The following is a 14,048-nucleotide window of genomic DNA, read 5'->3' on the forward strand; positions in this document are numbered from 1 at the left end:
TTTCCAAATTTGCTGGCATATTGAGTGCAGCATCATCTTTCAGGATTTGAAATAGCTCAACTGGAATTCCATCACATCCACTAGCTTTGTTCATAGTGATGCTTTCTAAGGCCCACTTGACTTCACATTCCAGGATGTCTGGCTCTAGGTGAGTGATCACACCATTGTGATTATCTGGGTGGTGAAGATCTTTTTTGTACAGTTCTTCTGTGTATTCTTGCCATCTCTTCTTAATATCTTGACTATAACTTAAATTCAATAATATGAAAAATTATGAAAATTGACTAAATAATGTATAGTACATAAGTACATAAATAGGCTAACATTTCCTTTCTAGGATCACTAGTATACACAGGTATATAGATGAATGTGTGTGCATTTATGCTATAGAGTGTAACTTCATTACTTCAAAATAGGTTTAAAAAATTGAGCTGTAAACTATTTTCAAATGTACATTGTTACTATACTCAAGCTCAAATTAATACAACCTAAAATATGACTATAATAATTAAATGAGATCAATCTATTGAAAAATTATAGTTTGCAAAGAAATATATTACATAGTGTAACTTAAGTAGATAGATTCTTATTTTCCAAGAATTCATTGCTGAACACAAAAGTTGAAGGTTCACAGGACAAGTATCTATTTTTTGAGCCCATGGTTTTCTTTTTAATCTGATTTTAGAGGATTCCTCTTATTTGTTAGTAAATACTTAGAGAAAAAAAAATTATACAGAGATTTTAACAAGAGGATCTGTAGGATGTTAAAAAATGATCAAAATTTAACTAATACAATTTGAATTATGAAGTATAAATTATAACCGACAACAAATAACTATACCTGTCTCATTGCCTAATAGTTAAATTGAAAAGCAGAGAGAATCATTTCAGGGGCATTTGTGCAAGAAAAAGGAATTTTATAAATTTAAAGACACAAGTGCCTAAAATTGAATCTTATGTAGAAATGCAAATGAATATGTGATCTAAGATCTGGATGAAGCTATTCTCACCTTATGGAGAATTCCTGGGGCTGCCTCACAAATAGAGAATAGAATCTATAGCCCTTATCTTTACAGAGCCTGGTTTTTGTTATTGTTAACTCAGTCGTGTCCAACTCTTTGTGACCCCATGGACTGCAGCACGCCAGGCTTCCCAGTCCTTCACCATCTCCCAGAGTTTGCTCAAACTCATGTCCATTGAGTCGGTGATGCCATCCAACCATCTCATCCTCTGTCGTCCCCTTCTCCTCTCACCTTCAATCTTTCCCAGCATCAGGGTCTTTTCCAATGAGTCAATTATTCGCATGTGGCCAAAGTATTGGAGCTTCAACTTCAGCATCAGTCCTTCTAATGAATATTCAGGACTGATTTCCTTCAGGATTGACTAGTTTCATCTCCTTGGAGCCCAAGGGACTCTCAAGAACATTCTCCAGCAGCACAGCTCAAAAGCATCAATTCTTCGGCACTCAGCTTTCTTTATGGTTCGACTCTCACATCCATACATGACTACTGGAAAAACCATAGTTCTGACTATATGGACTTTTGTCGGAAAAGCGATGTTTCTGCTTTTTAATATGCTATCTAGGTTTGTCATAGCTTTTCTTCCAAGGAGTAAGTGTCTTTTAATTTCATGGCTGCAGTCACCTTCTGCAGTGATTCTGGAGCCCAAGAATATAAAGTCTGTCACTGTATCCAGTTTTTCCCCATCTATTTGCCATGAAGTGATGGAACTGGATGCCATAATTTAGTTTTCTGAATGTTGAGCTTTAAGCCAGCTTTTTCACTCTTCTCTTTTCACCCTCATTAAGAGGTTCTTTAGTTCCTCTTCACTTTCTGTCATTAGAATGGTATCATCTGTATGTCTGTGGTTGTTGACATTTCTCCCAGCAATCTTGATTCCAGCTTGTGCTTCATCCAGCCTGGCATTTCACATGATGTACTCTGCACATGGGCTTCCCTTGTGGTTCAGCTGGTAAAGAATCCACCTGCAGTGCGGAAGACCTGGGTTCGATCCCTGGGTTGGGAAGATCCCCTGGAGTAGGGAAAGGCTACCCACTCCAGTATTCTGGCCTGGAGAATTCCATGGACGGTATAGTTCATGGGGTTGCAGAAAGTCAGACATGACTGAGTGACTTTCACTTTCACTCTCCATATAGGGCTTTCCAGGTGGTGCTAGTGGTAAAGAACCCGCCTGCCAATGCAGGAGACACAAGAGATGCTGGTTCGATCCCTGGGTCAGAAAGATCCCCTGGAGGAGGGCACAGCAATCCACTCCAGTATTCTTGCTTGGAGAATCCCATGGACAGAGGAGCCTGGCAGTCTACAGTCCACAGGGTCACAAAGAGTCAGACATGACTGAAGCAACTTAGCACACTTGCACTCACTCTGCATATAAGTTAAATAAGCAGGGTGACAATATACAGCCTTGACAGAGCCTGGTATGGGGCAGGAAGTTCTGCCTACCCTCCTTTTCCCTCTCCTTAATCACTGCTCTCACCTTTCCTTCTATTCCCGCTCTTTTCCCTTTTCCCAGATACCAGTGTAACACTCTAGAGGGCTAGAGGTACATCTGTAACTATGAAGAGAGAAATGAGGTACAATCCCCTCACTATTTGGATGATAGTAGGAAATCAGAGACATGCTCATTAATCTAATATTATCATCTCTGATTTCAAGGGGGAAACTCTTTCTGCCTTGCAGCTGCATTGATTGAGAGCCCTTTCAAATGCAGAGTGGGTAAGACTGTATCTTCCTAGACATTCTCTTTCTAAATCAATCACAACCTGCTTGAGGGCAGAGACTGCTTCTCATTTATCTGTTTCCTGGAATGCCCACCAGAGTCTTGACCCTGTTATGCTAAATGAATAAATGAATGAGTGCATAGCTAGAGTCTGAACTCCCCCTTTTAAACCCAGAAGACAAGGCAGTCCATAAGCAGAAAATGTAAAAATGCGTTCTGATACATCTCTAACTCCCTTGTGTTTTACTTTATCCTTTCTTCTGGCATCTTTTCTTAAGTTCTTACCAAAGGCCTAGGGACTTCACTGTCCGTCCATAGCCACCTAGGACCTCCACTTTAAAATGGTGTTTAGGTGGGAGGGGGGTTCAAGATGGGGTACACATGTGCACCCGGGGTGGATTGATGTCAATGTGTGGCAAAACCAATACAATATTGTTAAGTAATTAGCCTCCAATTAAAATTTAAAAAAAGAAAAGAAAATTAAATTAATCACAACCCTAAAAAAATAAATAAATAAAATGGTGTTTAAACACTATCTTAAGTTCTGTTTAGTGTCTTTTACAAATTATGCTGTGGTTTAGGTGATACTTTATAAATTACACATTTATTGATTGATTTAGAAGACACAAATGTTAGACCTGATATGTATGCTGCTAAGTCGCTTCAGTCGTGTCCGACTCTGTGCAACCCCATAGACGGCAGTCGACCAGGCTCTGCCGTCCCTGGGATTCTCCAGGCAAGAACACTGGAGGGGGTTGCCATTTCCTTCTCCAATGTGTGAAAGTGAAAAGTGAAAGTGAAGTCGCTCAGTTGTGTCCAACTAGTAGTGACCCCATGGACTGCAGCCCACCAGGCTCCTCTGTCCATGTGATTTTCTAGGCAAGAGTACTGGAGTGGCTTGCCATTGCCTTCTCCGAGACCTGATATGTATAAAGGATTTTAAAACTACCTGGGGAACACATGGCAGCTGAATTCTTGGAGCTTCTCACAAGAAACAGATTATTTGTTCCATCTCCAGAGAGTAGGACAAAGTCTAATGTAGGACATTCATAAAGGCATATTTTGATTCAAGATCTGGAAGAGCTCTCTAATAATGGAAACTACTCAAAAATGGGATCATCTGCTTTGTGACTGCCCTGGTTTTGAAAGTGATCAAGACAAGCCCAAAGCTTATACATTCACTCATCCAGCATGAGTAGAAAGGATTCATGCACTGAGTCAAAAGTCAAGATCTCTCTGACTCCCTGATTTATAAACTCAGCGTCTCTCTCTAAAACAGAGATCCTTGTATTCTGAAGCAGCAAGTCCCTAGTGTTGACAGGCAGGAGAAAGCAGCACAATGAAAATTACCTGAGAAGTTTTTCAGAGTACCTATGCCCAAGGCCCCGTCCTCATGGAAATAGCGCCAGTAGGTCCAGGAAGCTATATGAGCATGTGCATGTCAGGAGAAGCTTCCAGATGACTAATAAACCACCTCATTTGAAAAAATAGGCTAAAAGGCCAACAGCATAACTTTCATTGGTAACTTGTCCGAAATCTACAGATTTTTTTTTTTAAAGGCCCTCGAGAGAGAAAACTCCAGGTTACAAGTTTCAGGGTGAATTAGTTTTAGTTATATCTAGGATTAGAGAAACAGAGTTGGAAGTTAAAATAATAATCTGTTCAATTTTTAAATAAAAAGAAAAACTGAGTCAGGAAGTACACTGCCCTACCTCTATAAGCACCCCTTTTATAAAGGGCCTAGACCTCAGTGTTTAGGCCATCTGGTCAGAAACACTGCCCTTTGGAAGGTAAGCATACTAAACTGCTAAACAAAGGCCTTAATGGAAATTGTCTTCAAACCAGTGCCTTACAAACCTACATCATAAAGTGATAGCAAACCCCAAGTCCCCTTATTCATTATCCTACTTTTACATTTCTCTATAGACTCTTATTCTCCTATTAAAACCTATACTTTTGTTCCCTGCTTCCTCCTCAGGGTTATCTTCTCTATAACTTATCTGATAAATAATGTGAAAGTACTAAGGCCTGACAATGGCCATGTTAGTGTTTTAAGAAGGGAGAGATCAATGATTTTCACTTGACAGGCACTGAAAAAGGGTACCAAGCTGGTAGAGATAAATGGGGACAAAAATCCTCCTAGTTTCCTTCACATCAGATCTCCTGAAATGACAGCCAGAAAAGCATTATTTCTTTTTATGGTTATTTGGCTTCTAACAAAAACTTAGTCTAAATTAAGACCATGGCTATAGTTTGCCAACCCCTGACCTAAAAAGCTAAAATTCCAAAGTTATCCAAGACTGGAGTGGATACACAAGTGTAAGAAGATCCAGCGGTATGTTTGAATCTGGAGTCACAAAAGGCATTGAGACAAGCTCCATATAATCGTAGAAGAAGTTTTCTGATATTTTCTTCTTGACCTCCTCCTCTTCCTCCTCTGCATCTGGAGCAGGAGTTTCCACATACCGAGATTCTAGAAAGTTAAAAATATTTTAACTAAGGAGAGTGTCTGATCAATCCTAATATCATATTTCATGAAGACAAGAAGAATGTATCTAGCCCATAATACTCTAGCAGTAACTACTACTTCTGGCCTGAACACAGGATACACCACAAGTGAGCCCTTGGTTACAGCAGTCTCAAAAGACAGCACATGATCAGTTCCGAGGAAGAGTTATTCTCACTAATGTAGGGTTGATTGCTCCTTATACCATCCCACTGCCCAGAAAAATCCAGTATGAGTATGTGATTCTCAGAAATGAAATATACAGCTCCAGAGCTGCTAAACCACCCTATCAGACTATGCTTTATGTTCTTTCTTTTATCACCCCCCACATACCTTGCAAACATTTCTTTTATGGATTTACAACTGTTAAGTTAAAACAGGGACAATCACTGATAGAAAACTAATAATAATTACCTCCAAAGCTTTCTGCATAATCATCTTGAAATGAACTTGAACTTCCTTCCAAATGTTCCACGTATGATTCATCGTCCTCTAGATATGATTCTTCCCCTTCAGTAAATGCTTCACCTGTGATATCAATAGACTTGTGATCCTCTTTCATAGCAGCTATTAAAAATAAATTGTTTTAATAATTTCTAAATTTGAATTGAGAGTTGGACTGTGAAGAAGGCTGACCGCCGAAGAATCGATGCTTTTGAACTGTGGTGTTGGAGAAGACTCTTGAGAGTCCCTTATACTGCAAGGAGATCCAACCAGTCCATTCTAGAGGAGATCGATCCTGGATGTTCATTGGAGGGACTGATGCTAAAGCTGAAACTGCAATACTTTGGCCACCTCATGCGATGAGTTGACTCACTGGAAAAGACTCTGATGCTGGGAAAGGTTGGGGGCGGGAGGAGAAGGGGACGACGGAGAATGAGATGGCTGGATGGCATCACTGCCTCTGTGGACATGAGTTTGAGTGAACTCCGGGAGTTGGTGATGGACAGGGAGGCCTGGCGTGCTGTGATTCATGGGGTCGGGGAGAGTCGGACACGACTGAGCGACTGAACTGAACTGAACTGAACTGAAATTTGAATTAAACATTTTCTTATTTTCAAAGAAGCTAATAAGTCCAATTCGTTTGTACTCTAAATTGAATGAATTTTAAACTCAAAAATTCCTACAAAAATTGCTTTATTTGGTCACTCTTGTAGCTTTACAAAAATTGTTTCAAGTGTCTCCTGTGAGTTAATCTCCATTTTCACTTCATTACCAGTCTATTTCCTATCAAAACAGACTTATAAGAAAGTAAAAGGTAAAGAAAAAAAGATCAACTAGTACTCTGCTATCATTTTTTCAATTTAATTTGATTTGACCAACCTATTATTTATATGGGACCTTTTAAGGGCTTCCCTAGTGGATCAGCTGGTAAAGAATCTGCCTGCAGTGTGGGAGACCTGGGTTCAATCCCTGGATTGGGAAGATCCCCTGGAGAAGGGAACAGCTACCCAGTCCAGTATTCTGGCCTGGAGAATTGTATATAGTCCATGGGGTTGAAGAGTCAGATATGACTGAGCAACTTTCACTTCACTTTTATGTCAAAGATAAATACAGCTGACTCAGCGACTAAGCACAGACAAGAATAAACTTCTCTGGGAATGACTACTTATCTCTGAATGATACCCCAGGAATAAGTCAGATTATTCTTTTTAGAACAAGCTAGAAGAGAAAGAGAATTGGAATGGGAGTAAAACAGACCTACTAACAGGTCTAAGCTGACGTTCAGATCAAGTCCAAACATGAGTGTGGTTCAAATATACCATGTCAAGTAGGTGAAAGGACCAGGGAAAGTTTCAGAACAACAAGGCAGAAGTGGTAAGCGTGCTAGAAATAAGTGGAACCACCTAGTAGATCTAGCTGCGGAAGTGAAAGTGTTAGCCCTCAGTCGTGTCTGACGCTGTGACCCCATGGACTGTAGCTCGCCAGGCTCCTCTGTCTATGAGATCCTCCAGGCAAGACTACTGGAATGGGTAGCCATTCCCTTCTCCAGGGGATCTTCCCAACCCAGGGATCGAACCCACAGGCAGATTCTTTACTATCTGAGCCAAGATCTAGCTGAGATGAAGGTAAAAGGTGAGAAACAAGACCCAAGGCTAATGTGAATGGGGTTAGTAAGCTGGGCCAAGCCAATTAACAAGACAACAGGACAGGGTTCTATAGGATTCATGCATTTGGATGGAAAGAAAATAATCCTGGACACCTAAATGTGGCCCTATTTCTTGAATTGCCCCAAGAGGGACCCTTGGGTAACTATTCCCCAATAATACCATTGAACAGGTAGCTTAGCTCTTACATGTGACTATCACAATCAAATATTATTTCCCTGTTTCTAGATTACAATATTAAAAGTCTGATACCCAAGCTGCCATGAAATGAATTAAGGCTGCCAGCTAAGATAATGGAATTGGGAGTGAATACAGGTGAAGGGGAGTAAACCATTTTTCTAAAAATGAATATTCTGAGCCTAGTTGAAGGGCTGTGACACTGATAGGAAAAGTGGAGCTTGGAAAGAAAAAACTAACAGGCAGTGCTGGACAAAGGGTCATTATCATTAAATCCATCCATCCAGGAAAAGGCTGCAAAGGACTGGAAACTATAAAGTAGACAATCTTCTGTCATAAATGCAGGAAGCACAGAAAAGTGTAAATGGAAAAACAAAAGAGATGCAAACTGAAGTTTTTTGAGGAGAGTGATATTTGGGGAGGATAACTCTAGTGGAGGTATGGACAGGATGACTTGAGTAGAGATCCTTGTTACAAAAGTCCAAGCAAGAGGAGATAAACACCCAAAATAAAACATAATATGGAGAAATCATGGATTGGCCAGATAAAGCCTCAGATAAACTGAAAGAATTTAATGTACAATTTATAAGTAAATCGATTTCCCAGGACCTGATCTCCTCTAGGTGAAGAGTAAAAATTGTATTTCTGAAGCTAGACTTAGGACTAGAAACTAAAAAAAGTCAAGATTCCACTAAGCTACCTCATACCATGATGCCCAGTCAGAAAGAACTGGCAGTCTTTTAAAAATCCTATTACAAAATTCTTCACTTTCCCCTCTATCTACATGTGATATTCTTCCACGTATGGTATCCAATTTAATTCTCAGACAGCTCACAATGGTCATTTTGTGGGTAGGAAAATTGAGGTGCAGAAAGCTGAAATAATGCATCTAAGATCAAGCATCTCTAAGACCCAGGACTCAAAACTGAAGTCCAATTCTCTTTCCACTACACTGTGGAGAGGGGCCCATTAAAGACCTTGTAGACCTGACAGGAAGGAGGCAGACCAGATGCAAAGATGGGTCATTATCAGTATAGAGATGATAGTAGCTTCTCTGTTCTTTAGGAGCTAGAGATAAGATTATTAAAACACAGAATCTGCGCCCTAAAGAACTTAAGAGTTTAGTAAGGGAATTAAACAAGTAAACTTCTGTCATATAAACTTAGATATGCATTCTTTAAAAATTATTTTACCTAAATTTAATAATAAAGACCCTAAGTGTATACTATAATCTTTACTTACTTCTTGACGGAGATCTAGAGGAATGAGACTGCCTTCTGTCACTCTTTGATCTATCTGATTTCCCCTCATCAGTATCCTGATCATCTGGTTCCTTCATTTTCTCTGTAAGCATAAAATTGAGACAGAGACAGGGAAAGAGCTATAAAATAGAAATCAGATTTTTTTTTTCCCCTCAGTGAATTCCACAAGCACCAAACACCATATGTGTTGACAATCGTATGTTTACACAATATCAGAAATGACTTTACCAGCGGGAGGCCACAACTACCATCAGAGACCTCTGCAGAGTGGCAAAATAGAGTCAGATACTCCCTTCCTCAGGCAAACTTGTCACCATGAAGCCCTCTGGTTTTCCAGAGGTCAAGCCCATCATCATTCCCTAAATGCTCCACCATTAAAATTAAACCTCTGCCATCCTGCCTCGGGTTCATCCCCTCTGCTTCCTCTTCCCATCATCAAATTCCCCTGGTGTTGCTAATCAATTTCAGTATTTAAATATTTGTTGAGGACATATTCTCTGTATCAAGTCTTATGTTAGGCACTAAATTACAGTACTGAACTAGAAAGATACAACCCTTAACTTAGTGGAGCTTGTTTAGAAAGACAGGTATTAAACAAGCAATTAAAATGTAATGAGTTTTACAAAAGTTAGGGTGCTGTGGGCACATATAGCAAGAAGATGAAACCATGTCTGGAGTTAGTAAAGAGGCATCTGAGATGGGAGATTAGAAGAGGCTGGCCAGGCATGAAGTGGGAAGTGAGGGAGCTTCAGAGAGATGTTTGTGTCTGTGAAGGGCTGAAAGCAGGCTATGGGCTAGATAGGAGAGTAAAATGGACACTGAAAAGGAGGCAGGCAGCAGATTATATAATTGTCTCTAAGTTTTGCTAAGGAGTTTGGAGCTTATTTCTATGGCAATTGAATGCCACTGAAGGTCTTTAAGGAGGGGAATGACATGAGAAGTTTTCTGTGTCCTCTCTCTCTATTGCAGCTCTTGTAGGTGAGCACACCTCCTATATCTTTCTTCTAAGTCTTCCTTTCCCTGAACTAAACATTGCCAGTTTCCTCAGCATTCTTCTATGGCATGGCTGGCAGGCAGAGTAGAAGTTCTATCTGGATCAGATCTGTGGTTAGATTCAGGTTTGAATCCAAGTTTTGCCACATAACTAGCTAATAAAACTTTACATCAATTCCTCAGCTGTAAAATGGGAATGTAGAGAAAACTTCTTATAAGGCTACTCTGAAAATTAACTGAACTACTGTATTATTATACCATTCTGATCTCCAAAGAAAGACTATATCCCCAAAGCAGCTATGATCTACCCTACATGATCAGTGCATGAGAGGGTAGGATGAATACCACCTACCTTCATCTTCTGAACATAGACTTTAATCCATCTGTTTTCTGGCACTAACATAATAATGACACCCTCTCTTGATTTTTTGTTCATTTTAATTCTTTTAGAATGAAGGAATTGGGAAGTTGTAACTTGGTGAGGCTTTGATGCCAGAGAGACTTGCTTGGCCAAGAAAAAAAGGTTAGCTTGGTCAAGGGCCAAGCTCCTAACATCCCTTAACCTGTTAGTCCTTTTATACGTAAAATGGGGATGATAAGGTTGTCTGGCAGAATCACTGTAAGTATTAAATGAGATCTTTTATACCCACAGTTCTCAACTCTGGCTGCACTTTACAATCACTTGGAAAATGTTTCACAACATACCATTCTTACGGTCTCATTCCCTATGTAATTCTTTTGGGCAGCCAGAGAATAGGAACAAGAGGTAAAGATCAGTAGTTTAGAGCAAACTCCTTGTTTGGTACTGGAAAATGGGAATGTATAATTACTACACATTCTTTTTAATACAGCGAGGGCTCAATAAATATGACCATACAATCTTGACAGTTGAAAGAGGTTTAATCTGGCCCAACCTCTCACCCAATATGTCACACATCTACAGCTCAAGCCCAGCATCACTAGAAAAGCAGTCTAGGCTCTTCCTGTTACTAGTTGTGAGATGTTGAATAAGTATTTAACCTCTCCGTGCCTTCTCAGCTATAAAGTGCAATACCTACTTCACAAGGTTGTTCTGAGAGCTCAACGAGTTAATACAGTAAAGTTTTCAAAGAACAGTGCCTGACACTCACTATATAAAATAGGGATAAATGTATCACTTCCTGAATAAAGGAACAAATGAAAGAACACACCAAGAGACACCAGCTTCAATTTAAACATATCAAGAGAGTGAGCACATTCTGTTAATGAGTACTTTCTATTTCTTAGTAAGCTCATTGTATATTATACAAAATCTCCCTTTCTGCAGGTTAGATCTATTTGGCCCTTATTCTTCTGGGAACACAGAGGACAAGTTTTTCTGTTTACTATAGCCATTCAAATAATTGTAGCTGGTTTACTTTCCTCCCCAGATCCTCTTTTCCCAGCTAAAGCATCTCAATCCTTTAAACTATTCCTCACTAACATGTTTTTTTTCAGCATCTGGACAGATCAAGAAATTAATTCCCAGTGCATCATATACCCTTCCCAATTTTATATGTACTTTGAAGGATCTGGACACTTTTCAGAAGATATGAACCACCACTTTACTGGTTAGCAACATTGTGTTTTTTCAAGATAGCCTAATATTACGTTATCTGCAAGGGTGGGGTGAGCAGGCTCATTATATACCAACTCTTCATAATCCATTTGTGGCCAACTAGAATCACTAAACCTTATTTGTGTGTCCCTAACCATGTCCTATCTTATACAACTAAACTAGCTTTATTTGTAGATTTAGATTTGGGAGTCTATTTGTAGAACTATCTTACATCTATTTTCATTAGACTCACACTCACTGTTCCAGCCTATGGCTAATCCTGTTAACCAACTCACTAGGTAGACTGTGAAGTTCCGAGTCAATCCTGAAGAAGTATAAAGAAAAAAGAAAATTATAGTATACAGTGATGAAGAGTAGTGTCGCTAGAAGGAGGTTGGCTGGAAGCCGGACAGAGAGCTCCCCAAGGTGACATTACTCAGATTCATTTCCTAGATTCCAGAGTCGGTCCCCACTCTCACAAACTCAGTGTGCCAGAGCCGCTCACGTTGAGAGTCATAGATTCCTGCATAAAAACAGACACTCAGTTTTTACTTTACAGTGTGAAATCAACTGTGGAGAGAATAATAGCTCGTGATTTTGTTTTGTTTTTCAATGTTCGCCATGTGTCAAGCACAGTTCTGAGGATTTTACCCATACTGTTCACTGTTTCATGTATTTCTCAAAACTCCATGAGTTAGGTACATTTTACAGATGAGAAAGCAGAGCAGTTACTCTTTGAATCCTTTCCTCTCACCCAATTCATGGAGTTGACTTCCAAGTCCTGTTGCCCAGTGTCCAGTTATGCCTTTTGTATCCATTCTCTGCCTTCTAGTCCTACCGTCAGCATCCTACTTCTGGTCCCCACCCTGTCTCACCTCTACCATTACCACAGCCTCATTCTCTCCCTTCTCTGGTCCATTTCTACACTGCCTCTTATATTTCTAAAACAGCTTTTAGTGTGCCACTCTTCTTGTTTAAAACCTTGTGGTTCCTCATTGCCACAGAATAAGAACTTAGATTCCTTGGTGTGGCACAAAGGTCTTCACTGTAGTCTGCAATTCATCTCCCATCACCTTCCCCCTTCCTGAACCCTCCTCAGCCCCTCCTCCTTCCCGAAAGTTTTAGTCAGTAGCCAACTGGGACAACTCAGCAGTTGCCTGGACATGCTGCCAGCTTGTATGCTACTATATCCTACTGTGTCTTGCATGTGCTACATACTTGACCTGTAGTATCCTATTTAATTGTAACCGGAACCCCATGAAGTAAGCACCACCACCTTCCCTGCCTAGATGAGGAAACTAAAGTGCAGAAGGTCAGCCTGCCAAGTGTCACACGGCTTAGTGTGGGATGGGGGATCTTGTTGACTGAGAACCCAGGCACTTTCCCACCAACCACCCCACCTCCCCAGCTTTGGGCTCAGCCCGGTCTAACTCAGACTCCAGCTGTCCTCTGCCTTCCTCCCTTGCTAGATTATGAGCTCGTTGCAGGCAGGAACCGTGTCCACTTTGTATCTACAGTGTGGAACCCCATTCCTGCGAATGCTGTCATTTCAAATGTTTAGCGAACCGATCCAAAGACAGGATAAGGAATATGTTTCAACGAAGTCCGGAAAACGTTAGTTCAGTTTAAGAGAAGTCCAAATAGAGCTCACTGCTCCCTGACTCACTAACAGATTTGAGGGGTAGGTTGTGGGAACTGCCAGGCTTACCGAGCGCTCGGCTTTCGCAGTCACAGCATCAGTCCCAGTTCTCCGTTTACAGCGGTTACCACAGCAACGCCAACACACCTTCCAGACGAGAGGAGACTGCCGGCGCATGCGCTGCCGGAGGTGACTTTCTGGGTCAGCTCAATCTCTTTCGCCCTCTGGCCCCGCCCATTTCGTGGCCCAGGATGCAGTATCAAAGCCAAACAGAAAGCCCAGCATCCTACCAGTTTTATCATCCCAGTTTAATATGTATGTCTAGCTTTTGATTATTATCCTAAGAATGCTTTATTGGTAACTTGAACACTTTGAAAGATATGCCCAATAATACAAAATGGCTCAAAGCTTCCCTGATCACAGATTATCATCAGCAAAGATGTATGTCACAGAGACATTTTTGTTATATTTATTTTATACTATGTTATCTCTGTTGGTCTTTAGGAGTAATATTTTATGCTGTGGGCTCTTTGGTTGCAGGACTGTAAGTGCACAAAATAAAGACTTGGGTTGACAGATTTCTCAGTTTAGCAGTTTGCTCTCCCAACTGCTCTGTGGCACAGCCAGAGATCATTATTATTTTTAAGCACCTGGAGAAGGAAATGGCAACCCACTCCAGTGTTCTTGCCTGGAGAATCCCAGGGACGGGGGAGCCTGGTGGGCTGCCGTCTATGGGGTCACACAGAGTCGGACACGACTGAGGTGACTCAGCAGCAGCAGCAGCAGCAACTAATGTTACTGGTTACAAAACATTGTTTTTAAATGGCTGCAACCTCGCAATATGTGACAAAGAACTTTGCATCCAGAATTTAAAAAACAAACAAACTCATAATTCAATAAGAAAAAAACCACCTAAAATTTTAAATGGCAAAGGACTTCGAATACTTCACATCAGATATATAAACAGTCAATAAACACATGGAAAGATGCATAGAGTAGGTTCTAGAGAGTTGCACACCACTATGCACACATTTCATACTGGGATGGG

General features: G+C 40.6%; 1 protein-coding gene across 7 annotated transcripts in view; it reads right to left on the minus strand.

Annotated features, from left to right (window-relative positions):
• CFAP44 (cilia and flagella associated protein 44) overlaps window positions 1-13,646 on the minus strand; it is a 148,057-nt gene extending 134,411 nt beyond the window's left edge. For 3 of the 7 annotated variants that reach the window (XM_088837006.1, XM_088837003.1, XM_088836996.1), the window contains exons 1-5: window positions 13,070-13,117; window positions 11,798-11,884; window positions 8,773-8,874; window positions 5,660-5,812; window positions 5,053-5,212 (exon numbers count right to left, since the gene is read on the minus strand). In XM_088837006.1, coding sequence (XP_088693132.1) covers window positions 5,053-5,212; window positions 5,660-5,812; window positions 8,773-8,874; window positions 11,798-11,807 — 425 coding nt within the window. In that variant the 5' untranslated portion in view covers window positions 11,808-11,884; window positions 13,070-13,117. Of the gene's footprint in view, window positions 1-5,052; window positions 5,213-5,659; window positions 5,813-8,772; window positions 8,875-11,797; window positions 11,885-13,057 lie in introns of all 7 variants that reach the window. The other 4 variants (XM_088837000.1, XM_088837002.1, XM_055424566.2 and 1 more) reach the window with 4 other exon arrangements.
• Window positions 13,647-14,048: the final 402 nt, after the last annotated feature.

The sequence above is a fragment of the Moschus berezovskii genome, chromosome 1 (assembly GCF_049115385.1).
Source record: "Moschus berezovskii isolate FMDL1 chromosome 1, NW_MosBer_1.0, whole genome shotgun sequence".
NCBI classification, from domain to species: Eukaryota; Metazoa; Chordata; class Mammalia; order Artiodactyla; family Moschidae; genus Moschus; species Moschus berezovskii.